Here is a 25,952-nt window from a genome sequence, read left to right as displayed (position 1 = left end):
CGGGATCAATCTACCCCAGGATCTAGTAATACCACTCTTGGGAATATACCCAAGAAATGCTCTATCATACTACAAAAGTATTTGGTCAACTATGTTCATAGCAGCATTATTTGTAATAGCCAGAACCTGGAAACAACCTAGATGCCCCTCAATGGAAGAATGGATAAAGAAAGTGTGGAATATGTACGCATTAGAGTATTACTCCGCGGTAAAAAAAAAAACAATGACATCTTGAATTTTGCATGCAAATGGATGGAAATAGAAAACACTATCCTGAGTGAGGTAACCCAGACCCAAAAAGATGAATATGGTATGTAATCACTCATAACTGGATTCTAGCCATAAATAAAAAACATTGAGCCTATAATCCGTGATCCTAAAAAAGCTAAATAAGAAGGTGAATCCAAAGAAAAACATATAGTTATCCTCCTGGATATTGGAAGGAGACAAGATTGCCAGGCAAAAATTGGAAACTTGGGGGTGGGGGTGGGGTAGGGGTAAGGGGAGATGGTGAGTAAAAAGTGAGAAGGGGGATGGGGAGAGCTTGGGGGAATGGGACGGCTGGGATGGAGGAAGGGTGGATATGGGAGCAGGGAAGTATATATCTTAATTAATGGAGCCATTTTAGGGTTAGCAAGAGACTTGACTCTATAGGTGTACCCAGGTGTCCATGAAGATGTCCCCTGCTAGATCCTTGGGCAGCTGAGGAGAGGGAGCCTAAAATGGCCCTATCCTATAGCCATACTGATGAATATCTTGCATATCACCATAGAACCTTCATCTGGCGATGGATGAAGCCAGAGACAGAGACCCACATTGGAGCACTGGATTGAGCTCCCAAGGTCCAAATGAGGAGCAGAAGGAGGGAGGACATGAGCAAGGAAGTCAGGACCACGAGGGGTGTGCCCACCCACTAAGACGGTGGGGCTGATCTAATGGGAGCTCACCAAGGCCAGCTGGACTGGGACTGATGGAGCATGTGATCAAACTGGACTCTCTGAATGTGGCAGACAAGGAGGGCTGACTGAGAAGCCAAGGACAATGGCACTGGGTTTTGATCGTACTGCACTTACTGGCTTTGTGGGAGCCTAGTCTGTTTGGATGCTCACCTTCCTAGACCTGGATGGAGGGGGGAGGACCTTGGACTTCCCACAGGGCAGGGAACCCTGACTGCTCTTTGGACTGGAGGGGGAGGGGGAGGAAGGAAGGGGAGGAAAATGGGAGGAGGGGAGGAGGTGGAAATTTTTAGGTAAAATAAAGAAATAAAGAGGTAGGGACATGTAAAGATTAGCATGGACTATAAAACATAGAAGTTGATAGTCTCATAGGAGCAGGCATAAATGGAAGGGGGTGAAGCTAAGTGGCTGGAGGAACATGGCCCTGTTTCTAGCAGAGGATAGTGAATCTTGTTCTACATGAGAAAGAGGGGATACTGAAATTGTTGTCACCTTAATGTTGAAGCTGTGGGAAAACAATACTCTGCCCAGGAAGGTCCATCTACACTGGCCTCAGCTCTATCTTCATATCTCCAGGACCAAAGGTGCTTTCCCTCTCCTTTCTTACATATGACACAGAGGAGGAAAAAGTTCCCCCTTAGCCCCAAGACAAGAGAAACCCAAGCTCACCTTTGGGCCTGTCAGAAGGGCAGGCACTGCACAGAGGGACAAGTAAGAAGGAGGTGCTCAGTGGCCTCGCCTGAGCTTTGGGCAATGTGTGTACATGGTTGAAGATTGAGCAGTAAATAGAAGTGTGCCATTGGCCTGCCTAGCACAGAGTTGCTCCCTGTGATATGAAACCAGCCTTCTGATTCTGCAAAGAGAACTTTATTGAGATTCTGGCTTCTGTCCTAGGACAATCCTGGACTCAGCTGTAGGGAAGATGGTGAGTCAGGGAGGGGTCTGGTTTTCTCTGTAGTTAATGGTGTTTCATCTTTTCCTCTATCCAGGAGAGGAAACTTGACACTCTGGTGAAGACTCTCGGAGCTGAACCATTTTTAAACCCATAGGAGACGATGCCTGCAACTGCTTTGTTACACAGGAGAGGCCCTCCAGAATCGCCCTGTGAATAGAGAGGGACCACAGGGGACTGAGCTGATTTCACACTAACCCAGCCTCCCACCATAAAGCATGACTTGTGTGCTCTGTGTGAGGGAGATCAGAGGGCAGACCTGGGGCCCTGTGCTTCCCACTCCAATTTTGGACAGGGTTACTGCTTCACCTCCCTCCTGAGCCCAGGCTCTACCCTTTCTCCAAGTCTATGATCCATTTTCTGTGAAGGCGTGTGGGACCTTCAGCTCCAAGCTATTGTTTAGAATTATGGACAGGTGGTTGAGACTCACGTGAGCATGGAGGACCAGACCATTGACAAAAGTGGGTGGCTGCTCTGAGGAGCCCCTGCTTGTGGTAACGACACAGAGATGGAGCACAGCTTTCTAAAGCCTGGGTCTGGGAGTCAGGAGGGCTGTGTAAATCCTGCTTTAAACCAACTGTCTTCACCAAGGCTCCTTGTCAGCTCTGAGGCCCTAGTTAGTTACTGATTCATACTGTTTCCAGGGAGAAAGATCACAGCCAGAGGGCAAAGGAGTCCCTGATGCTTGGTCTCTAGGTCCCAAATTCATTTTCCCCTCCCATGGATCCCAGAGAGAAGGACAATCCAACTTACACTAAAGGAAGCATGCTTGATCTTTGGGTCCCCGACACAGATCTCAATGTCTTTGTTGTAACGATGTGGAAAGCGGGACTCACACTCCTGATCCTTCTGTATTGTCAGCTCTACCTCTCGTAGTACTTTTGATAAATTGCCATTTCGGGCCTTCCTTCCCCAACCTGCCACGGAGCACACGTCCCCTGACTTCACATGGACCTCAGAACAGGGCAGGCTGAGGGGCCTCACATATTCAGTCTTTAGGGCCTTCCTCTCCAGCTGTGGGAAGAAGGGAGAGTGTGGCTCATTGACTGCTGGGCTGAGACACCAGGATAGAAGAGAAGAAAGGAGCATGGTGAGAGCAGGAGGAGCAATCCCGGGACAGGATGGGGGACTTTCTCACCTTTAAGAGCATGATGTCATTAGTGATGGTTTTGTTATTAAAGCCTGGGTGTGGGATGGCTTTAGCCACAGGGATGATCTGTTGGCTCTTCTCCGGGAAGCTGATGTTGTGGGCTCCTAGAGTGACTCTCATTGCGCTGTAGAGAGCAGAGTGCAGATGGGAGATGTGCAGTGAGAGAGGACACAGGGCAGGAGCTTTAAGAGGCTGGGCGGGCAGGGTGGGGCTCTAGCTGAGGGGACTGAGGAGACTGAAGGGCCTAAGGGTGTGAACTACTGCTTTGTCTTCTCAAGGGCACTAGACTCCTGAAGACTCCCTCTTGCTTCTCCACAATTTTCCAAAGTTTGCATTGATTCTTAATGTGCACTTTCACCTCAGCCACTGCTGTAGTCTGACCAGTGTAGTTGCTTTCAACTCAACTGGGCTGCTACCTCTGAACTCTCACCCTTTGACCTCAAAGTTTCCCTGTTGTCAGACTTTCATTGTCACAGCCCTGCCCTCTAGTGAGCTCTTACAGAAGCAGCAACAAGTAGAGGATGGAAACTCCTGTTGGGGTCTCAGAAATCATGGACCAGCTGCTTCTCCTCACCTTCCCATGCAGTGAGCAGCTGTCAGCACGAAACTGGATTTCACCAGGAAGCCTCCACAGGAATTATTCTTCCCCTTAACATCCAGAAATTCAACAAATGCCATGTAGGGGCGGGAGTGGCTCTTGGCCTCATGGCCCCCGATGATCTTCTCTGAAAGAAAAGGCAGAATATGGGGTGTCTGAGAGCAGCAGATAGGGTCAGGAGGGTGAAGGCAATAGGATCTGCAGCTCCCCAAGATGTTGTAGATTGAATTCCTTACACATAGAATAATCTTTGCAGAATCCTAACCCTCAGGGCCCTGCTCTGAAAAGGGGTGGGTAGCCCTCGTCCTCCAGGCCCTGCTTTACAAATGCATGAAAAGACAAGCTCAAATCATGAGTCTACACTGAGAGGTCCTGGGTGAATTGCCCTCGTCTTTTCTTACTTACTGTGTCTCACTGACCCTCTGATGTACTGATTAGCATCATGTTTTCATCCCTTTCCTCAAGCCCTATGGGGTGGATCTTTTAAAATTCTATTCTAGTGCCCAACACATCTTGGGTTCTCAATAAATGTTTTTGGCTGCATGAATAAATGACTTCTAGTTAGCTGCAGGGATAGTAGTTAAGATAGCATGGGATTCAGGGCCCTGGGGCCATTAGAGTTGTGTGCTGCCAAAGACAGGAATAGCTAGGGACATGCAGAAAAAAGTGGAGAGGCCAACCAAAACTGCAATTTTAGTGGAGGGTGCAATGCTGGCATTTGTCACCCTGGGCCTCTTTCTTCAGCAGTTGATGGGGGAGGTTGCTAAATAATGATAATATTCTTGAGCTGGTGGCCTTACACCATTGCTGACTGGTCATTAAAGCTGCCCTGGATCTGGGCTCAGGTAAGGTCAATGATGTCCTTTTTAGTAACTTTGCATTCTCTGCTACTACTCTCTTTTGAGGTGATCCATCTCCAGGTAACACAAAGATCAGGGAGAAGCTAGTGCCCGCCATGTCCTCTGAGGACACCGCCCTTCTTCAGACCTTGTTGACGATCTAACCAGTGACAGGCTTCCAGGTCTGGATTGGTCTGGGACCTGAGGTTCAGGAAGCTCCTAGTTCAGTGCAGGACAGTTCTTAACTAGAACTGGGCAGAGACTCCACAGAGGTATTATGGGAAGGTACCTCTAGAACCATGTGTTCACTCACCTGCACCAGCTCCAAGAGGCAAAAGAAAGGTCAGGAGAATCAGGACTGCTGCCATCTTCCCAGGAAGGCTCTTGGGTTGGATAGGGCAGAGTGGACACAGCCCTTGAAGGACGAAGGAGGTGAGCGCTCAGTGACCTCACAGGCCTTTTAAACCTGTGCACCTCTGCTCTGATTGGCTTTATTAGCTAAGGCCATTTTCTGGTTTGGGTAAAAATGTCACTGTCACCACATTGACATGAGCTGAGCTGGGATAAAGACCAAGAAAGTAGAGGGTTTGGAGGCTGTGGTTAAAGGGCCCTGAGAACCCAGGAAGTCTAGTGTCTGCATTGAACCCAAAGAATGTACTTTCTTACCTCTCATAGTCTTTTGAATTCCGGTAAGAAGTCTTTTGGGTTTTTTGGGGGGGTGTGAGGTCTCTCTTTCTTTGCATTTTATATAATACAGACAAGAAAGAAACAGTTATTGGACAACAAATACACAGACTATGTTATACAGTATTTTGCGAGAATTGATATAGAACCATATTTGGTTATGCAGAATTTTAGTACCTCATCTCATTAACCTCTGGGTGTTCTGATCATACTGAGGAACCATTCTTTTGAATAGTCTGATCAATTAATCTTCACTCACTGACTCTCCTAAACTGGTAGAGTGTCAGAGAGAAATCTCTAAAGCAAGTGATACGCTGTGGCCATTATGTGTCTTACTATCATACAAACATAAGTATAATAACAAATCAAAATTGACAAGCTTCGGTTTTCTGATCAATATGTATTGGCATTTCTCTCTTAAGTCATAAGTAAGATTACATCAGCCCTGACTTCCCTGCTGAGGACTGTAGTGGTATTTTCTACAACATTGCCTAGGATTTTCTGTAGATAAAAAAAAGGCCCTGGTAAGATCTTAAATGATTATTTAGTGAGCTAGATCCGGAAGTGAGACAGACAGGGACCCAGCCTATGAAAAGGTTAATATAGACTGGAGTGAGCTGAGGATCTGAGCTTAGAGAACAGATGGTTAGAGCTGTGTGAGGTCAACTCTGGGAGGTGACACAGGCTGGCCTTGCCCTAGGGACAGAGGAGTGTAGGGTTTTGTGTGTGTGTGTGTGTGTGTGTGTGTGTATGTGTGTGTGTGTGTGTGTGTGTGTGTGAGAGAGAGAGAGAGAGAGAGAGAGAGAGAGAGAGAGAGAGAGAGAGAGAGAGAAAGAGAGAGAGAGCATCCAGATAATCCCAGAGCAACCCAGGTCCTGTTTTATCTGCATAGTTTTATGATTTTCAGAGATTTTTTTTAATTCCCTCCTTTCATAGTTGGTCTCCATTGAGTCTTTCTTATCCTAGTTGTGAACTGCACTCCATATATTAATTGGATCTAAATTACTCATCCGGTCCAAGGGTTGGAACTTTGTGGCATATCTGGGTCACAGTGAAGGGATAACTGTTTGGGGATACACATTACTATATAAGATATAATGAAAATTGATAATTCCTCCCTGAAAAGGAACCATATATGACTGATACATTGTCTGCACATACAGGTATGCACCAAAATCCTTACACAATAATCTTAATTATATGGTACCCAGTTGGAGGGAATCTTTTAAAACTATGGAGCAGGCTCCAATTTAGTGATATCTAATAAAGAAATTGAACAATCTAAGTAGTAGGATTTATTTTAGATTGCTTTTATCCCAAAATTAAAGGGAGCCATGGTGACACACACCTTTAATTCCAGCACTCAGCAGACAGAGGCAGACATATCTCTGTGAGTTCAAGGGAAGCCTGGTCTGCAGAGTGAGTTCCAGGACAGCTGAGGGTGCACAGAGAAGCACTGTCTCAGAAAAGGAAAATAAAAATAACAAAAGAAAGAGCAAACAAACAAAAAACAGTGAATGAGGACAAAACGACCTTTGTGGGCTATTGGACGTAGCTTTTGAGGAACAAATGCACTTGTTGGACACAACTGGCTTGATAGATGTAGTTCTGATCTCAGTGAATTCCTGAGGTGGGGTGAGATATTTTGGTTCTGACTTTACTGTTAGTGTGCTTAACACTTGGAATTAATAGAAAAATTAAAATAAAATCATACCATTCACCTTTATCCCTCTAGCTCCTCCCAGGTTGCTCCATCCCCTTCTGATTCAAGGCCTCTTATTCTTCAGTTATAATCCTCTCTCTTTACTCTCTTAAAATACACAGACATAAAAATATAAATAAATAAAAAAACAAAAAAATATAAATAAATGCAGCTTACAGAGTCAGCCTATTATTGCTTGAATACATATTTATTTTAGGTCTGATCACTTGGGATTGGATAATCACTAGGGGTGCTCGTCTTTGGGGAAGAATATTTCTCCCTCTCTCAGCACTTTATAGTTTGTTGTTCTTCATCTTGGGATGGGGCCCTTGATTTTTCCCAAATACTTTGGAAGGTCAACTGGTGCTGTATTATTCAGGTCTAATTTGAGCAGTCATATTGCTGATATTTCACAGGTGTAGTTCCCTCATCATATCTAGAGGATATTCATGTCAAGGATTTTTAACTATTGATTATGTGTATGTGTCTGTGTTCGGGTTTGGGCATGTACTTGTGAGTACACACGCCCTTGGAGGCCAGAGGAGCTGAGGTTACAAGTGTTATGAGACATTTAGCATGAGTGCTCAGAAGTGAACTTGGGCCCTCTGCAACAGCAGTCTCTACCATTAATATATCTGAGCCATCTCTCCAGGCCTGCATGCTCAGTTCCTGAGACCTGTGACTCACAAGTGTAGGTGCTATGAAAAGCTGATGGTGTGAATCCAGTGTGACTGTGAAGGGTGAGCTCTCACCTGAGAAGGTCCTGTAAGAGGCCCATGAATGTAGAGAAGGGACATGATCAAAAATGTTCTTAGGTTGAATGAAGGATTACAGTTCTAGGCATTTCCAATTGAAAATCAGAAGGTAACATTGGCAGATAACATATATACTGATGAAAAACGGACTTGTGATTCTACAAAAAAACAATGACATTATTTCTGGAAATCTTGATATCTGTTTTCAAATTCTCTCTCAAATGTAATAGCAAGGCTATATCACTGTACACAAAATCATATTCAGCTTGTTTGAAAAGCATGCAATTATTGACCTTAATTTGAGCTTACCATAAATCCACCAACGCCTGGAGCATGTGCCTTGCTAAACATGGTATTGTGATTTTGGTTTTCTGTTAAAAATGAAATGAACAGTCAAATCAACTAAAATTCAATCTGTAATTGAGTATTCATCCCAAGTTCTGGCATAAATATTGCTTACAACATTGGAAGTAACTTGACAATGTTTTGGTAATGTCCTTGGTCTTCTTACCTCTTAAATGTAAATGATTTCACCATAGTTCACATGAACACTTTTCAGGAATTCCTGGCATTGGAGATGACTTAATCCCTTGATCCTCATGAAATTCAGAAGTGACAATAATCTATATGATGCTACCCATATTTCAATTATTTTGCATTAAAAGCCCTCCTAAAACTTATTTTTCATTATTTGACAGTTTCATATATGTATTCAATATATTTTGATCATTTATTCCTAAGATCATGTTCTCTCATCGCCCACCATTCCCAGTGAGACCTTCTTCTCTGTGCATAAATGTTCTTGAAGACCTCTGCAAGGACACATCATGAAACATGAAGTTAGTGTGGGAATTGCACTGTCTTCTCATAATTTTACAAGTTTCTCTATTTTAATTTTACTCTACATTTTTATTTTATTCTATTTATTTATTCAATTATTTATTTTTGAGACAAGGATTCTCTGTGTATCACTGACTCCTATGGCACTTGCCTTGTATACTAGATTGAGCTTGACCTCAGAGATCCAGCTGCCTCTGCTCCCCAGTGCTGGGATCAAAGGTTTTCTCCGCCACTGCCAGGCTGGGTCTGTCTCTTTGAACCACCATCTCTGGGCATCGGCAGCAGCTGTACTAGTTAGATTGGTTAAGGACAAAGGAAGCCACTTCGATATGTTTTTCCACTGCCCATACAAATAGATTGATAGAGTGTCTCAGTGGCACTGAACAAGCCATTTCTTCAGTGAAGTTACCTCCAGCATCACTACCTGTAATCAACATGGTAAGTTGGGCTCTATTTAGCATCAGCACGACCACCAATCCCCACAGAGTAAGATTTACAATTACTGGTTCTGGTCTTCAAATGTCTTTGGATAGGATTGTTTTAAATTTCCTCAGTTCACTTGGTCATAATCTGGTGAGACCAAATGGGTTTAGAAATAAATATTCCTCCCATCTTAGAGCCTGTCAGTCTGAGTCACGAACAGGCACACCTCTCAGCAGACCTACTATCCGCAAATGCTCGTCATGGTTTGTTTTGTTTTGTGCTTTTAAAGAAAACCAAATAACCTTACGTCTCTCTTATTACCAAAAAACCTATCTCACTGGCTGTGCTGGGCAAAATTTGCCAACTCAACACAAATTAGAAACACCTGGGAAGAGTAGCCCTCAGCTGAGGATTGTGTTCATTACACTGACTGTGGGCATAGTTTCTTGATTGCTAATGGATAGAGTTGGTCCTAGCCAACTGTGGTTAGTCTCATCCATGGACAGGAGGTCCTGAGCATGTGGGAAGTGGGGTACATAGGTATGGAGAGAGACACTGAGAGCCTTGTCCTCCATGGACCCTCTGTGATGCCACTTCTGCCTTGGACCCTTGTGAGCCACCTCCCTGCCCACCTGGCACCACAGGTCTGAGGCCCTAATGAGTGGAATCACATGTGGATTTGGGTGTCCTAGGTAGGGGGTAAAAAGTGGGGACTTGTAAACATTAGCGTGGTTGTAAAGCATAGAAGTTGATAGAGTCAGAGCATAAAACAGAAGGGGGTGGAGCTAAGAGGCCCTAGGAAGCTTGGCCCTGTTTTCAGAGGAGGATAATGAAACTTGTTCTAGATGAAAAAGAGGGGATACCAAAATTGCTGTCACCTTGGTGACAAGGAGTGGTGAAGAAGTGGGACAGAGATATTCTGCCCAGGAAGATCCATCTACAGTGACCTCAGGCTCTGTCTCCCCAATTTCCTGGACCAATGATGCTTTCCCTTTCCTTTTGTCCATATGACCAAGAGAAAGACAAAAGTTCACCCTGAGCCCTAAGATGGGAGACAGCACAGCTCAGCTTTGGGCACGTCCATAGGCAGGCACTGCACAGTGGGACAATTACAAATGAGCTGGGCAAGAGCCTTGCAGGAGCTTTAGACAAGATGTAAGTATGGACATGGGCGAGCAGAGTGCAGAAGTGAGACACTAGCCTTCCTAGCACAGAGTTGGTAGCTTTGATAAAAATCAGTCTTTTGATTCTGCAAAGAGACATTTATTGAGATGTTGGCTTCTGTCCTGGGGCAATCCTGGACTCAGCTGTAGGGAAGATGGTGAGTCACGGAGGGGTCTGGTTTGCTCTGTAGTTAACTGTGTTTCATTGTTTTCTTTATCCAGGATAGGAAACTTGACACTCTGGTGAAGACTCTTGGAGCTGAACCATCAATGTTTCCATAGGAGACAATGCCCACAGCTGCTTTTTTACACACGAGAGGTCCTCCAGAATCCCCCTGTGAATGGAGAAGGGTCACAGAGGACTGAGCTGTTGTTCACCCTAGTCCCAACCACTCTCTCATGTCAAGGCTCCTCTCCGAGGAATATAACTTGTGTGCTCTGCTTGTGGGAGATCGGAAGGCAGGCCTGGGGCCCCTGGGCTTCCCACTCTGATTGTGGACAGGGTTACTGCTTCACTTCCACCAGAACCAGGCCTCTGCCCTTTCTGCAGGTCTGTGATTCGCTCCTTATGAAGGTGTGTGGGACCCTCAGCTCCAGGCTATGGTTTAAGAACATGGGGACAGGTGAGACTGATGTGAGCATGGAGGACCAGAACATTGACAAATATGGGTGCCTGCCCTGAGGAGCCCCCATCTTGTGGTAATGACACACACAGGCAGCACTGCTTTCTAAAGCTTGGGCCTGGGAGTCAGGAGGGCTGTGCAAATCCTGCTTTTTAACAGCTGTCTTCACCAAGGCTCCTTGTCAGCTCTGAGAGCCTGGTTAGTTACTGGTTACTACTGTTCCCATGAAGAAAGATCAAAACAAAGAATCCCATGAAACTTGCTCTCTAGGTTTCAGATTGCTTTTTCCTCCCACAGAACACAAAGAGGATGAAAATCAAACTTACATAAAAGGAAGCTCTCTTGATCTTTGGGTCCCCCACACACATCTCAATGGCTTTGTTGTAATGATCTGGATACCGGGACTCACACTCCTGATCCTTCTGGACTGTCAACTCCACTTCTTGCAATGTATCTTGGAGTTTACCATTTAGAGCCACCATTCCCCAACCAGCCACATAGCACACGTCCCCTGGCTTCACATGGACCTTGCTACCAGGTAAGTTGAGAGACCTCACAGCTTTAGCCTTCTTGGCCTTCCTCTCCAGCTGAAAGAGAAGAGGGAGGAGACAGCAGCTCAGTCACCAGCCTACGGCCCTGAACACTTTGTAAACCATGATGGAAGAGAGGAAAGAAATGGGGTGAGAGCGGGAGGGGAGGGGCAATCTCTGCAGCGAGCGGAGCTCAGAGAGCTGTGCAGGCAGGTCTTACCTTTAAGAGCATGATGTCATGGGAGTCATCCTTAGGATTGTAGTCTGGGTGTGGGATGGCTTTAGCCACAGGAATGATCTGCTGGGTCTTCTCTTTGAACGTTATATTGTGGGCTCCTAGAGTGACTTTCATTGAGCTGCAGAGAGCAAAGTGCAGAAGGGAGATGTGGAGTGAGAGGGGACACAGGGCAGGGACTGTAAGAGGCTGGGTGGGCAGGGTGGGGCTCTAGCTGAAGGGACTGAGGAGACAGAAGGGCCTCAGGGTGTGACAAACTGCTCTTCCCTTTACAAGAACACTAGAAACCTGGGAACTTGCTCCTATTTCCAGCCAATACTCCAAAGTTTGCATTGATTCCTAATGTGCACTTTTAACCTCTGTCACTGCTGTAGTCTGACCATTGTAGTTGCTTTCAACTCAACTGTGCTGCTGCCTCTGAACTCTCACCCTTTGACCTCAAAGTTTCCCTAATGACAGACTTCCATTGTCACAGCCCTGTCCTGCAGTGAGCTCTCACGGGAGCAGACACAAGTACAGGATGGAAACTCCTGTTGGGGTCTCAGAAAGCATGGCCTAGCTGCTTCTCCTCACCTTCCTATGCAGTGAGCAGCTGTCAGCACGAAGTTTTCTCGCACCAGGAAGCCTCCGCAGTTATAAATTTTGCCATCGTCATTCACAGATGCAATAAATGCCATGTAGGGGCGGGAATGGGGCTTGACCTCATGGCCCCCGATGATCTCCTCTGAAAGAAAGGCAAGAATATGGGGTGTCTGGGAGCAGCAGCAGATAAGTTAGGAGGGAAGATCTAGGGAGGGTGATGGGGTGAGATCTACACTTCCCTAAGACTGTTGTGGACAGAATTCCTTGCACATAGATTGATCTTTGCTGAATCTGAAGCCTCAGTGCCCTGTCTGAGAGGGATGGGTAGGACTTGTCCTACAGCCCCTGCTTTACAAATACATGGAGGGACAAACTTCTTTCTTCATGATGCTAGAGACCAAGGGCATCCTGAGTGGCTCATGTTAGTCTTTCTCAGGTAATGGGTTTCCTGATGCCTTTCCTGTCTTGATTTCTGCTAATTTTGTCACCTTTTACCCCAAGGTCTTTAGAGAGGGATTTTCTAAAGTTCTCCTGTTCTGGTGCCCATCATATCCTAGGTTCTCAGTAAATAAATTAGCTGCATGGAAGAGTGATTTTTACTTAACTGGAGGGATGATGGCTTAGAGCTCAAGGGAATCAGAGCCTAGAGGATATTGTAGGATTCAGCTGATATAATGGCAGTAGCTTGGGACCTGCAGAAAGAAGTGGAGGGCCAAGCAAAACTAGATGGCAAAGGTAATGGAGTGTACAGCACAGGCATCTTGTCACCATAGGCCTCTATATTTAATAGCCTGAGAGAGGAGATTAATAAATAATGCTAATATTCTTCAGCTGGTGTCCTTACGTCATTGCTGGCTGATGATTAAACCTGCCCTTGGTCTGGGTTCAGGTAAGGTCAATGATGTACTTTTTAGTAACTTTGCACTCTCTGCTACTTCTCCTTTTAGGGATGATCCACTCCCCAGGTGACACGAAGAGCAGGGAGAAGCTAGTGCCCACCGTGTCCTCTGGGGACACCGCCCTTCTTCAGACCCTGTTGAGGATCTAGCCAGTGACAGGCTTCCAGGTCTGGGTTGGTCTGGGACCTGAGGTTTAGAAAGCTCCTGGTTCAGTGTAGGAAGTTCCTGACTAGAGCTGGGCAGAGACTCTACAGGGGTATTATGGGATGGTACCTCTAGAATCAGGGTGTTCACTCACCTGCACCAGCTCCAAGCGGCAGAAGAAAGGTCAGGAGAATCAGGACTGCTGCCATCTTCCCAGGAAGGCTGCTGGGGTTGGAGGAGGTCAGAGTGGACACAGCTCTTGAAGGATGAAGGAGGTGAGCACTCAGTGATCTCACAGGCATTTTAAACCTGTGCACCTCTGCTGTGATTGGCTTTAGTAGCTAAGGCAGTTTCCTGGTTTGGGTGAAAATGACACGTTCACCACACTGACATCCTCTGAGCCAATGCTGGATAAAGACCAGGAAAAGAGGGTGTTAAGGTTGTGGTTAAGGAGGACCTGAGACCCCAGGAAGTCTACTCTGTCTGACTGAGACAAAAGTGTGGCTTTTCTTATCTTTTACATTTTTTTCATTCTGGTAAGATCTTTTTTTATTTTAATTTCTTTAGTTTGTTTCTTTCTCCCTTTTTTTTAAAAAAAAAATAATGCTGACACCCAATATACCACAAAACAGCTATAGCACTACTTATACACATACAAAGTTATACAGTACTTATTAAAACTGATACTGCACCATATTTGGCTAAGCAGAGTTTCAGTACGTCTTCTCATTAACCTCTGAGACTTCTGATCATACTGAGGAACCATCTGTTGGAATAGTCTGATGAATTAATCTTCACTCATTCTGACTGTCCTAAACTGCTAGGGTGTCACAGAGAATTCTCTAAAGCAATTGATACCCTGTGGCCAATTATCATGTCTTACTAACATACATACTTAATATAATAACAAATCACAATTGACAAGTATCAGTTACCTGTTCAATATGAATTGGCATTTCTCTCTTAAGACATAAGTAAGATTACATCAGCCCTGACTTCACTGCTGAAGACTGTAGTAGTATTTTCTACAACATTGCCTAAGATTTTCTGTAGATAAACAAGGCCCTGGTAAGATCTTCAATGATTATTAGGGAGCTAGATCCGGAAGTGAGACAGACACGGACCAGCCCATGAAAAGGTTAATATAGACTGGAGTGAGCTGAGGATCTGAGCTTAGAAAACAGATGGTTAAGGCTGTATGAGATCGACTCTGGGAGGTGACACAGGCTGGCCTTGCCCTAAGAATAGAGGTGTGTGTGTGTGTGTGTGTGTGTGTGTGTGTGTGTGTGTGTGTGTGTAGGCACACACGTGCTTGCGTGCACAGACAACCAGAACAACCACAGAGCAACCCAGGTCCTGCTTTGCCAGCAAAGCATTATGGTTTTCAGAGATTTTGGAATTTCCTCCTTTCACACATAGTGGCTTTCTTGTCTTAGTTGTGAACTGCAGTTCCGATATTAATTGGATCTAAATTACTCATCTGGTCCATGGGTTGGAACTTTGTGGCATTTCTGGGTCACAGTGAAGAGATAACTGTTTTGGGATACACATTACTATACAAGCTATAATGAAAATTGATAATTCTTCCATGAAAAGGAATCATATACAAATGACACATTATCTGCACATACAGATAGGCAACAAAATCCTTACAGACTAAAAATTATTAATTATATGCTACCCATTTAGGGGAGATCTTTTAAAACCATGGACCAGGCTTCAATTTGGTGATATCTAATAAAGAATTTGAACATATATAAAAATAGGATTTGTTTTAGTATATTTTAATCTTAAAATTAAGGAGAGCAGTGGTGGCACATGCCTTGAACCCCAGCACTTGGGAGACAGAGGCAGACATATGTCTAGAATTAAAGGTCACCCTGGTCTACAGAGTGAGTTCCAGGACAGCTAAGGGTACACAGAGAAATGCTGTCTCAGAAAAGAAAAAGACAGAGCAAACAAACAAATATAGTGAATGAGGACAACACAAACATTGTGGGCTATTGGACAATGCTTTCAAGAAGCAAATGGACTTGTGGGACACAGCTGCCTTTTATGGACAGAGCTTTGATTTCAGTGATTCCTAAGATGGGCTGTGATCGTTTGGTTCTAATTTATGTGTTAATGTGCTTAACACTTGTAATTATTGGAAAAATTAAAATATAATCATACCATCAGCCATTATCCCTCCAACTCCTCCCAGGTTGCTCGATCCCATTCAGAATCAAGGCCGCTTAATCTATAGTTATCATTCTCTCCCTTTCTCTCTCTCTCTCTCTCAACATACACGAAGATAATATATATATATATATATATAATATATTATATATATATATTATATATATATCCAGCTTACAGAGTCAATTTATTATTTCTTGAATACATATTTATTTTGAGTCTGACCACTTGGGATTGGATAACCATTAGAGGGGATCATCTTTGGTGAAGACTATTTCTTCCTCTCTCTGGAGTTTATAATTGCCTGTTGCTCTTCATCTTGGGATGGGGCCCCCTACTATTTTCCCAACCACTTTGGAAGCTCAACTGGAGTTGTCATTGTTCAGGTCTTATTTGAGCAGTCACATTGCTGAGATTTCATAGGTGTACTTCCCTCTCATATCTAGAAGATATTTACATCAAGGATTTTAACTCTAGATTATGTGTGTGTCTGTGTTTGTCCATGTGCATGTGAGCACACATGCCCTTGGAGGCTGGAGGAGCTGAGGTTACAAGTGTTATGAGTCATTCAGCATGGGTGAACTGAACTAGGGTCCTGTGCAAAGCAGTCTCTACCATTAATATGTCTGAGCCTCTCTCCAGGCCTGCATGCTCAATTCCTGGGACCTATGACTCACAGGTGTAGGTGCTATGAAATACTGATGGCATGAATCCAGCGTGACTGTAAAAGGTGAGCTCTTGTCTCTGAGAAGGTCCTGTAAGAGGCCCATAAATGTCGAGAAGAGACATGATCGAAAATATTTTTAGGTTGAATGAAGTATTGCAATTCTAGGCATTTCCAATTGAAAATCAGAAGGTAACATTGGCAGATAACATATATGCTGATAAAAAATGGGATTGTGATTATACCAAAATAGTGATATTATTTCTCTTGAGATCTGTTTTCAAATTGTCTCTCAAACGTAATAGAAAGGCTATATCACTTTTCACAAAACTATATTCAGCTGGATTGAAATGCATGCAATTATTGGCATTAATTTCAGCTTATCATAATTCAAACTTTATCTGTAGGACTTATGGTGTGTGAAACATGGTATTGAGAGACTGGATTCCCCATTAAAGAAAAAATGAGCAGGAAAATGAACTAAAAGTTCAATCTGTAATTGAGTTTCATTCCCAAATTCTGGCATGAATATTGTTTACAACATCAGAAGTAACTTAATAATGTTTTGGTAATGTCCTTAGCTTGACCATCTTACCTCTGAAATGTAAATGATTTCACCTTAGTTAGCATGAACACTATTTAGGAAATCCCAGCATTGGAGATGATTTAATTCCTTGTCCCTTGTGAAATTCAGAATTGATGATGATCTATATGATGTTACCCATTTTTTAATGATTTTGCATTAAATGTCCTTTTAGAACTTACTTTTTCTTCTTTTTGACAATTTTATATATTGTATTCGATGTATTTTGGGCATTTTTACCCAAGATCATCCCCTCTCATCTACCACCATTCCCACTGAGAACTTCTTCTCTGTGCCTAAATGTTCTTGATGACCTCTGCCAGGACACATCATTAAACAGGAGGGTAGAGTGGTGATTGCACTGTCTTCACTTAATTTTATGAGTTCTTCTATTCTTATGTTGATAAAATAATAATTATGTTGATATAATAAATAATTTTATTTATTTGTTTGTTCATTCATTCATTTATTTTTGAGACAGGAGTTTTTCTGTGTAGCCAGGGCAGTTATGGAACTTGCTCTTTACACCATGCTGCATTTGATCTCAGAGATCCAGCTGCCTCTGCTCCCCAGCTCTGGGATTAAAGGCTTTCTCCACCACTGCCAGACTGGGTCTGTCTCTTTGGACTACCATCTCTGGCCAGGAACTGCAGCTGTACTATTTGGATTAATCGTGGATGAAGAAATCAAGTAGTGTAGGAGGTCCTTCTTTCTATGTGTTGCTTGTATTGGTTAATGAATAAGGAAACGGCTTTAGCCTGATAGGCCAGAACTTAGGTAGGTAGAGAAGACAGAACTGAATTCTGGGAGGAAGAAAGAAGAGTCAGAGAGAAGCCATGGATCTTCTGCCTGAGATGGAGGCCAGTTAGAATCTCCAGTAAGCCATTGCCACATGGCGATACACAGATTAAAGTAGATGGGTTAAACTAATGTGTAAGAGTTAGCCAGTAAGAAGCTAAAACTAATGACCAATCAGTGTTTTAATTAATACAGTTTCTGTGTGAATATTTCAGGGCTAAGCTAGCTGGGAGCCCAATGTGGGGCATGAACCCACAACCCTGGAATTAAGAGTCCCATGCTCTACCAACTGAGCTTTAGCCAGGCAGCCAGAACAAACAAGCAACCCCCTCCCTGCAACAAACCACTTCAATAAATTTTTGCACTGGCCCATGAAAATATATTTATTTAGTGTTTTTCAATGTCAATAAAAAGTCATTTCTACAGTGACATTGGCTCCATCATCACTACCTATAATCAAAATGGCAGGTTGGATTTTATTTAGCATCAGCACTGTCATCAATCCCTAAAGAATAAGATTTAAAATTAGTGGTTCTGTTCTTCAAATTTCTTTGGACAGATTTTTTTTTGAGTTTCCTCAATCCACTTGGTTATAATCTGTTTAGAATGAATTAGTTTAGAAATAAATATTCCTAACTACTTAGAGCATGTCAGATCTGAAACACTATTTGTACACCTCTCAGCAGACTAACTATTGACAAATGATCGTCAGGGATTGTTTTGTTTTGTTCTTTTAAAACCAACCATAGGCCGGGCGGTTGGTGGCACACGCCTTTAATCCCAGCACTTGGGAGGCAGAGGCAGGCGGATTTCTGTGAGTTCGAGACCAGCCTGGTCTACAAGAGCTAGTTCCAGGACAGGCTCCAAAACCACAGAGAAACCCTGTCTCGAAAAACAAAAACAAAAATAAAAAAATAAATAAAATAAATAAAACCAACCATATAACCACATGTCTAGCTTTTTACCACAGAGCCTATCTAACTGGCTGTGCTGGGTACTTTTTGTCAACTCAACACAAACTAGAAACAGTTGTGGGAAGAGAAGACCTCAGTTCAAGATTGTGTCCATTAGATTGACTATGGGCATGTTTGTGGGGGTACATCCTTGGTTGCTAATGGATTGAGTTGGGCCTGGCCTACTGTGATTAGTGCCATTCATGGGCATGTGGTCCTGGGTTTGAAAAGAAGCAAGCTGATCCAGTAGGCAGTTTTCCTCTGACGTTCCTGCCTCTGCTCCTGCTTCAGCTCCTGCCCTGACTTGCATCAGTGACGGAGTGCAGATGAGACGTGTGAGCTAAATCAACCCTTTCCTGGCCATGTGCTTTCTTTGGGACAGTGTTTTAACACAGTAACAGAACGTAACTAGAACAAGTGTGACTATTTTAATGTGTGTGCTTGTGTGTACACATGTATGTCGGTGTATGTGTTCCCATCCCTGTGTAAGTGCAGAGGAAGATGTCAGGTTCCTCTACTGTTTTCTGTCTCACTCTTTTGAGATGGGGTCCCTCCCTGAACCTGGAACAGACTGTTTTGTTGAGGCTGCTAGCAGCAAGCATCAGCAGGCTTCCTGTGTCTGCAATGAGGATACAGGCGCATCAGCCTCACTCAGCATCTGTTATGTGGGTGCTGGGATCTGAACTCAGATTCTCCTGCTTGTTTAGCTAGTGCTCTTACCCACTGAGTCATATCCTCAGCAGCCTGAATTGAAATATAAGTGTTTTTGTTGTTGAGAAGATGTTCTTCTCAGTTCCACTGCTTTGTCTTGTGTCACCATCCTTGACAGCTGCTATGTTAGGTAGCATGATTTGCATATAATACGATTTCTGTTATCACCTTTGTGAACACTCACAAATCCCCAAAGGTTGAACAGAGCCTTGTATTTACCTGACAAAAAATAAGTGTCTGCCCCCTTTTAACTGAGAAATCATCTCTTTTTGAGTTGTATTATATTCTATCATGGTAAAGAAGTCATGCTGAAATTAAAAATAATAACAGATAAGGTACTATGTTTTTATTATGAATACTGAAAAGAAAATAGAAAGCAAGGCTTGGGTATCTCCACGTCTCAACTGTGGATGCAGCTGAAAGTGACAGCTGAGTGTAAGAATGGTGGCTGGGGGGTGGAGTGTGAGGCAAGGCTGAGGTGTGTGTGTCTAAGTGATCCAAAAAGAATGCTTGCTTGTTTTCCAAGTACCATTAAACACACATTATTTGTAATGTAAATTAAAATATCATAGATATTCTCTATGTGTTTCATTGATTAAGTCACCAGGAACACATGTAACTACAATGGTGCCAGTTTGTCTACAGTTGGAACATAAAACACTGGCAGCATCACACTGAAGTCATGCGTGTTTAACAATAGCAAGAGCACACATTTATTCATTTCACACTGCATTGGAACATGTAGTCATCTACAAAATTCATACTCGAAAGTCATAAACTATAGTTACAAACAGACACACAGAAACACACACAAACACAGAGAGAGACATCAAGGTCATATTTCCTAGCATCCCCAAATAACATCATCAACTCAGAACCAGGTGTTCAAATACATTAGCCTAGGAGAGGACACCCTCACTGAAAACACCACGAAAACATGGCATGGAAACTAAATAAATACAGAACAGAAACTCTACATTCTCTAAGTCCACAGAAAATGGGGCTGGGAGATGTACGGCGCTGGACAGGACAATGGAGGTATGCCAGCATGTATTCCCCAGCATGAACTTGTGTTCTAGTGTCTGATATATGTTCTTCAAGGATGTCTTACAGTTTTCTCTCTGGCTTCCTGGACTGCAATGCCCTAGAAGAACAGCGAAGTGGCTCTTGATGAGTTGATGCACTTCCTGTCGCAGGTGCAGAACATCAGCACAGATGTTAGGGGAGCAGAGTGAGCTCTATGCAAATAGTCAGGGCTGAGAGAAACTTTCACGAAGCAGAGGAATCTGAAGCACCCTGGGTTTAGGCATTTACTGCCTGAATCTACTCCAATATGCGCTCAAGGGAGCAAAGCAAGGTGGCTTTGAACACCTTTACTACGCATATGTGGGAGGAGCCCAGGAGTTTCCAGGGGGAGTCAGAGCATGGGCTCATCTGTTTGTGGGATGACACCAAGTTACTGACTGGAGATTAGATGACACTGAGGTCGATTCTTCAGGGAATCCCAGGCTAAGTTCAGCCTCACCCCAACATGGTTCATACTGTTTGTCGGGTCAGTAGAGAATTATTTTATATCCTCTCTAATGGATACACAATAATGTATTTCAGAGTTATTTGAAGCCTTAGAACCATCTCCTCAAATAAATATGATATCTAAACTGAATACATATATGACCATATGTTTTCAAATATACATTTCTTTGATTCTGCACTCTTCTTTGTTTTTGTTGTCTTTACAGGAGATGGGTCATTAGTCAGTCTCCAGGGCAGGGCTTGCTTTCCAGCTCTCTATCAGAAACTGTGTGCCACCTACATCTCTTCCAGTATAAAAACTTGTCCTTGAAAGTTGCCTGGTCCAAAGCAAGATTTTACTTCCACTCCCAGAAGAACGTGACAGTCTGTCTGTGTGGGTCAGGGAGCCATTAAGCTGTAGCCACCAGTCATGTTATCTGTTAAGTGTCTGACAGGACAGGACCCTGAGCCAAGGTTGCTTGGATTTTTATGTTCATTTATGTTAATTTAAGAATTTTCATTTGTTTATTTTGAGAGTCTCTCTTTACAGCCTTGTCTGGCCTTGGAGTCAAGATCTGCCTGCCTCTGCCTCCCAAGTGCTGGATTAATGGAGGTGCAAAAATCCCCGGCAGCATGGATTGTTTTTTAGCAATGTGTGTCCAATGTAGGGAGACTTTTATACACACACACATTCTGGCTACAGTCTCATGCCAAGAACGTCATAACCATGAGAATCCCCGGTAGTCTGAGGAACTATGGATGCGCAGTAACTAAGAATGTCAAGATATCACAGGTTCTTCCTCACACCTTTTATTTCATTTTTGTTTATTTCACAGACTCCTGACTCACATTGAATTCTGTGTCTGAATTATGTTTCTGAGCTTGTGCATCTCTTAGGATTTAAATCAGCATACTAACTCTGTTTTTGCCATCTTTAAAATAAACACAACGAGGCTGTCTTAGTTGTGTTATTCTCTACGTACTGCCCACTCCTGGGTAGATGCTGATTTTCTGAATAATTTCCCATAGAAGGTAACTGCCTAAGACCATTTGCAAACCTCGTACATACACTTCAGTGTTGACTGATGGAAAAGTAGAGACTTTTAGTTCTTTTGCCTTGAGGATGTCAAAGACTGACATCGACCAATTGACAGCAGGGCACCATAGCCTAGAAGCCGGCAATGATTGAGATGAACAAGCTCAGAGGAGCTCATGCTGCTGAGAGACCCCGCTGCTACAGATGCTGAGCACATGGGGAGGCTGGGGGTGTGATTGAGCTGACTGTGAAGAGCTTCCCTAGATCTGAGCATGTGGGAGCTGGGGTGCAGGGTTTGGAGACAGACACTGAGAGCCCTGGTCTCCATGGTACCTCTGTGGTGGCTCTTCTGGTCTGGACCTTTGTCAGCCCCTCCTGCTAGGTTATGATTTAGGCTGGCACCACAGGTCTGAGGCCCTAATGAACGGAACCACATGTGGATTTGTGTGTCCTAGGTAGGGGGATAGAAGGTAGGGACTTGTAAAGATTACCATGGACCATAAAGCATAGAAGCTCATAGAGACTAGAGCAGGCATAAAAAGAAGGGAATGGAGCTAAGAGGCTGGAGGAACTTGGCCCTGTTTCAGTGGATGATACATGAGAAAGAGGGGATACTGAAATTGCTATCACCTTAATGGTTAAGCTGTGGGACAATAATATTCTGACCAGGAAGGTCCATCGACACTGGCCTCGGCTCTGTCTCCTCCATCTCCAGGACCCGTGGTGCTTGCTCTCACCTTTCTTTCATATGACACAGAGGAGGAAAAAGTTCCCCCTTAGCCCCAAGACAAGAGATATCCAAGCTTGGTTTTGGGCCTGTCAGAAGGGCAGGCACTGCACAGAGGGACAAGTAAGAAGGAGCTGCTCCGTGGCCTTGCCTGAGCTTTGGGCAATGTGTGTACATTGTTGAGGAATGAGCAGTAAATAGAAGTGTGCCATTGACCTGCCTAGCACAGAGTTGCTCCCTGTGATATGAAACCAGCCTTCTGATTCTGCAAAGAGAACTTTATTGAGATGGTGGCTTCTGTCCTAGGATAATCCTGGACTCAGCTGTAGGGAAGATGGTGAGTCACAGAGGGGTCTGGTTTGCTCTGTAGTTAGCTGTGTTTCATCGTTTTCTTAATCCAGGATAGGAAACTTGACACTCTGGTGAAGACTCTCGGAGCTGAACCATTTTTAAACCCAAAGGAGACGATGCCTGCAACTGCTTTGTTACACAAGAGAGGCCCTCCAGAATCGCCCTGTGAATAGAGAGGGGCCACAGCGGGCTGAGCTGATTTCACACTAACCCAGCCTTCCACCATAAAGCATGACTTGTGTGCTCTGTGTGAGGGAGATCAGAGGGCAGACCTGGGGCTCTCTCTAATTTTGGACAGGGTTACTGCTTCACCTCCCTCCTGAGTCCAGACTCCAAGTCTATGATCCATTTTCTATGAAGGTGTGTGGGACCCTCAGGTCAAAGCTATTGTTTAGAATTGTGGACAGGTGGTTGAGCCTCATGTGAGCATGGAGGACCAGACCATTGACAAAAGTGGGTGCCTGTGTAAAGAGACCCCTGCTTGTGGTAACAACACACAGAGGGAGCCCAGCTTCCTAAAGCCTGGGCCTTAGTGACAGGAGAACTGTGCAAATCCTGCTTTATACCAGCTGATGATGTGGGAGTCCCCTCTGTGTGCTGTCATTACCATAAATGAATTAAAAAACTGTCTTTGCCAGTTGATAGCGCAGAACTTAGGTAGGCAGGGAAGACTGAACTAAATACTGGGAGAAAGAAGGCAGAGTCAGAGAGATGCCATGGGACCGTCACCAGAGTCAGACATACCATATCTTTGCCAGTAAGCCACTGCCACGTGGCTATATACAGATAATAAAAATGGGTTAAAATTAAGATATAAGAGTTAACCAATAAGAAGTTAGAGCTAATAGGCCAAACAGTGATTTAATTAATACAGTTTCTGTGTGATTATTTTGGTTCTGGGAAGCTGGGACAAACAAACAGCCCTCTCTTTGCAACAATTGGCACCAATGCAGTGGACTAAATCCACATAAAACCTTGCAATAAGCTAACTTCACAGTGGTTGCTTGTCAGCTCTGATGCCCTAGCTAGTTACTGTTTCCTGCTGTTTCCAGGGAGAAAGATCACAGTCAGAGGGAAAAGGAGTCCCTGATGCTTGGTCCCTAGGTTCCAGATTGCTTATCCCCTCCCATGGAGACCCGAGAGAAAGACAATCCAACTTACCTTAAAGGAAGCACGCTTGATCTTTGGATCCCCCACACAGATCTCAATGGCTTTGGTGTAAAAACGTGGAAAGCGGGACACACACTCCTGGTCCTTCTGGACTGTCAGCTCTACCTCTTGAAGTGTGTTTGAATAGTCACCCTCGGGGGCCATCCTTCCCCAACCAGCCACATAGCACACGTCCCCTGGCTTCACCTGGACATTGCGCCTGGGCAGGTTGAGGGGCTTCACAGCTTTAGTCCTCTTGGCCTTCTTCTCCAGCTGTGGGGAAGAAGGGAGAGTGCAACTCGTTGACATCTGGGCTGAGACACCAGGATGGAAGAGATGAAAGGAGCGCAGTGAGAGCAGGAGGAGCAATCCCAGGACAGGATGGGGACTCTTCTCACCTTTAAGAGCATGATGTCATTGGAGTTATCCATAGGATAGTAGTCTGGATGTGGGATGGCTTTTGCCACAGGGATGGCCTGCTGGGTCTTCTCTTTGATCATTAAGTTGTGGGCTCCTAGAGTGACTCTCATTGTGCTGTAGAGAGCAGAGTGCAGATGGGAGATGCTCAGTGAGAGAGGACACAGTGCAGGAGCTGTAAGAGGCTGGGCGGGCAGGGTGGGGCTCTAGCTGAGGGGACTGAGGAGCCAGAAGGGCATCAGGGTGTGAACTACTGCTTTTGTCTTCTCAAGGGCACTAGACTCCTGAAGACTCCCTCTTGCTTCTCCACAATTTTCCAAAGTTTACATTGACACTTAATGTGCACTTTCAGCCTCAGCCACTGCTGTACTCTGACCAGTGTAGTTGCTTTCAACTCAACTGTGCTGCTGGCTCTGGGCTCTCACCCTTTGACCTCAAAGTTTCCATGATGACAGACTTCCATTATCACAGTCCTACCCTCCAGTGAGCTCTCACAGAAGGAATCACGATTAAAGCATTTAAATTCCTTTCAGGATCTCAAAAAGCATGTCCTAGCTACTTCTCCTCACCTTCCCATGCAGTGAGCAGCTGTCAGCACAAAGTTGTCTTTTACCAGGAAGCCTCCACAGCGACTCTTATTCCCATCAACATTCACAAATTCAACAAATGCCATGTAGGGGCGGGAGTGGGGCTTGACCTCATGGCCCCCGATGATCTCCTCTGAAAGAAAAGGCAGAATATGGGGTGTCTGGGAGCAGCAAATGACGTCAGGACGGTGACGGCAATGGGACCTGCAGTTCCCCAAGATGTTGTAGATTGAATTCCTTACACATAGAATAATCTTTGCTGAATCCTAAGCCTCGGGGCCCTGCTCTGAAAAGGAGTGGGTAGCACTCATCCTCCAGGACCTATTTACAAATGCATGGAAGGACAAGCTCTAAATCATGAGTCTACACTGAGGAAATCCTGAGTGAATTGCCTGGTCTTTTTTCTTAATGTGTTTGTCTGACCCTCTGATGTCTTGATTGGTGTCATGTTTTCACCTTTTACCCAACCCCTATCTGGTGGATTTTTTAAAAACTCTCCTATTCTGGTGCCCAACACATCTTGGGTTCTCAATAAATGATTTTGGCTGCATGAATGAATGACTTCTAGTTAGCTGCAGGGCTAGTAGTTAAGATAGCATGGGATTCAGGGCCCTGAAGCCATTGGAGTTGTGTGCTGCCAAAGACAGGAATAGCTAGGGACATGCAGAAAGAATTGGAGAGGCCAATCCAAACTGCAAATTTAGTGGAGGGTGCAATGCTGGCATTTGTTGCCCTGGGCCTCTTTCTTCAGTAATTGAATGGGGAGGTTGCTAAATAATGATAATATTCTTGAGCTGGTGGTCTTACTCCATTGCAGGCTGGTCATTAAAGGGGCCGTTGGTCTGGGCTTAATTAGTTAATGATGTGCTTTTTGGAGGTTTTTATTTTCTTAACATCTCTATCTAAGTATGATCCACTCCCCAGGCGACACGAAGATCAGGGAGAAGCTAGTGCCCACCGTGTCCTCTGAGGACACCGCCCTTCTTCAGACCCTGTTGAGGATCTAGCCAGTGACAGGCTTCCAGGTCTGGGTTGGTCTGGGACCTGAGGTTTAGAAAGCTCCTGGTTCAGAGAAGAAAGTTCCTGACTAGAGCTGGGCAGAGACTCCACAGAGGTATTATGGGATGGTACCTCTAGAATCAGGGTGTTCACTCACCTGCACCAGCTCCAAGTGGCAGAAGAAAGGTCAGGAGAATCAGGACTGCTGCCAT

At 44.4% G+C, this 25,952-nt stretch overlaps 3 protein-coding genes across 4 annotated transcripts; all 3 read right to left on the bottom strand.

The window, feature by feature from the left end:
• Nucleotides 1–1,914: 1,914 nt before the first annotated feature.
• Nucleotides 1,915–4,863, bottom strand: LOC130884957 (granzyme C-like). The gene is made up of 5 exons (XM_057786293.1): nucleotides 4,809–4,863; nucleotides 3,633–3,783; nucleotides 3,047–3,182; nucleotides 2,662–2,922; nucleotides 1,915–2,058 (listed from the first exon to the last, which is right to left on the bottom strand). The coding sequence occupies exons 1-5, from the start codon at nucleotides 4,861–4,863 to the stop codon at nucleotides 1,915–1,917; spliced, it is 747 nt and encodes a 248-aa protein (XP_057642276.1).
• Nucleotides 4,864–10,239: 5,376 nt separating this feature from the next.
• Nucleotides 10,240–13,284, bottom strand: LOC130884928 (granzyme C-like). Of its 2 annotated transcripts, XM_057786246.1 has the most exons (5): nucleotides 13,230–13,284; nucleotides 12,024–12,174; nucleotides 11,436–11,571; nucleotides 11,012–11,272; nucleotides 10,240–10,397 (listed from the first exon to the last, which is right to left on the bottom strand). In XM_057786246.1, the coding sequence occupies exons 1-5, from the start codon at nucleotides 13,282–13,284 to the stop codon at nucleotides 10,254–10,256; spliced, it is 747 nt and encodes a 248-aa protein (XP_057642229.1). In that variant the 3' UTR covers nucleotides 10,240–10,253. The 2 variants fall into 2 exon arrangements, with proteins under 2 accessions (XP_057642229.1, XP_057642230.1); XM_057786247.1 differs by lacking the exon at nucleotides 11,012–11,272.
• A 9,323-nt stretch (nucleotides 13,285–22,607) lies between these two features.
• Nucleotides 22,608–25,952, bottom strand: LOC130884946 (granzyme C-like). Its single transcript, XM_057786277.1, has 5 exons — nucleotides 25,898–25,952; nucleotides 24,724–24,874; nucleotides 24,136–24,271; nucleotides 23,750–24,010; nucleotides 22,608–22,751 (listed from the first exon to the last, which is right to left on the bottom strand). The coding sequence occupies exons 1-5, from the start codon at nucleotides 25,950–25,952 to the stop codon at nucleotides 22,608–22,610; spliced, it is 747 nt and encodes a 248-aa protein (XP_057642260.1).

Source organism: Chionomys nivalis, chromosome 12, assembly GCF_950005125.1.
Source record: "Chionomys nivalis chromosome 12, mChiNiv1.1, whole genome shotgun sequence".
NCBI lineage: Eukaryota > Metazoa > Chordata > Mammalia > Rodentia > Cricetidae > Chionomys > Chionomys nivalis.
Note: the sequence above shows the minus strand (reverse complement) of the source record. Positions and strands in the feature narration are given on the sequence as shown.

Excerpts from the sequence above, each read along its gene's own strand:
- LOC130884928 (XM_057786246.1), bottom strand. The coding sequence starts at position 13,284 with ATGGCAGCAGTCCTGATTCTCCTGACCTTTCTTCTGCCGCTTGGAGCT. Across the intron at positions 12,175-13,229 it reads GCCGCTTGGAGCTGGTGCAG|AGGAGATCATCGGGGGCCAT; the intron begins GTGAGTGAACAC and ends CCTTTCTTTCAG. Across the intron at positions 11,273-11,435 it reads ATGACATCATGCTCTTAAAG|CTGGAGAGGAAGGCCAAGAA; the intron begins GTAAGACCTGCC and ends CTTCTCTTTCAG.
- LOC130884957 (XM_057786293.1), bottom strand. The coding sequence starts at position 4,863 with ATGGCAGCAGTCCTGATTCTCCTGACCTTTCTTTTGCCTCTTGGAGCT. Across the intron at positions 3,183-3,632 it reads GCTGCTCACTGCATGGGAAG|CGCAATGAGAGTCACTCTAG; the intron begins GTGAGGAGAAGC and ends TGCTCTCTACAG. Across the intron at positions 2,059-2,661 it reads TCAAGCATGCTTCCTTTAGT|GGCGATTCTGGAGGGCCTCT; the intron begins GTAAGTTGGATT and ends CTCTATTCACAG.
- LOC130884946 (XM_057786277.1), bottom strand. The coding sequence starts at position 25,952 with ATGGCAGCAGTCCTGATTCTCCTGACCTTTCTTCTGCCACTTGGAGCT. Across the intron at positions 24,875-25,897 it reads GCCACTTGGAGCTGGTGCAG|AGGAGATCATCGGGGGCCAT; the intron begins GTGAGTGAACAC and ends CTTTTCTTTCAG. Across the intron at positions 24,272-24,723 it reads GCTGCTCACTGCATGGGAAG|CACAATGAGAGTCACTCTAG; the intron begins GTGAGGAGAAGT and ends TGCTCTCTACAG.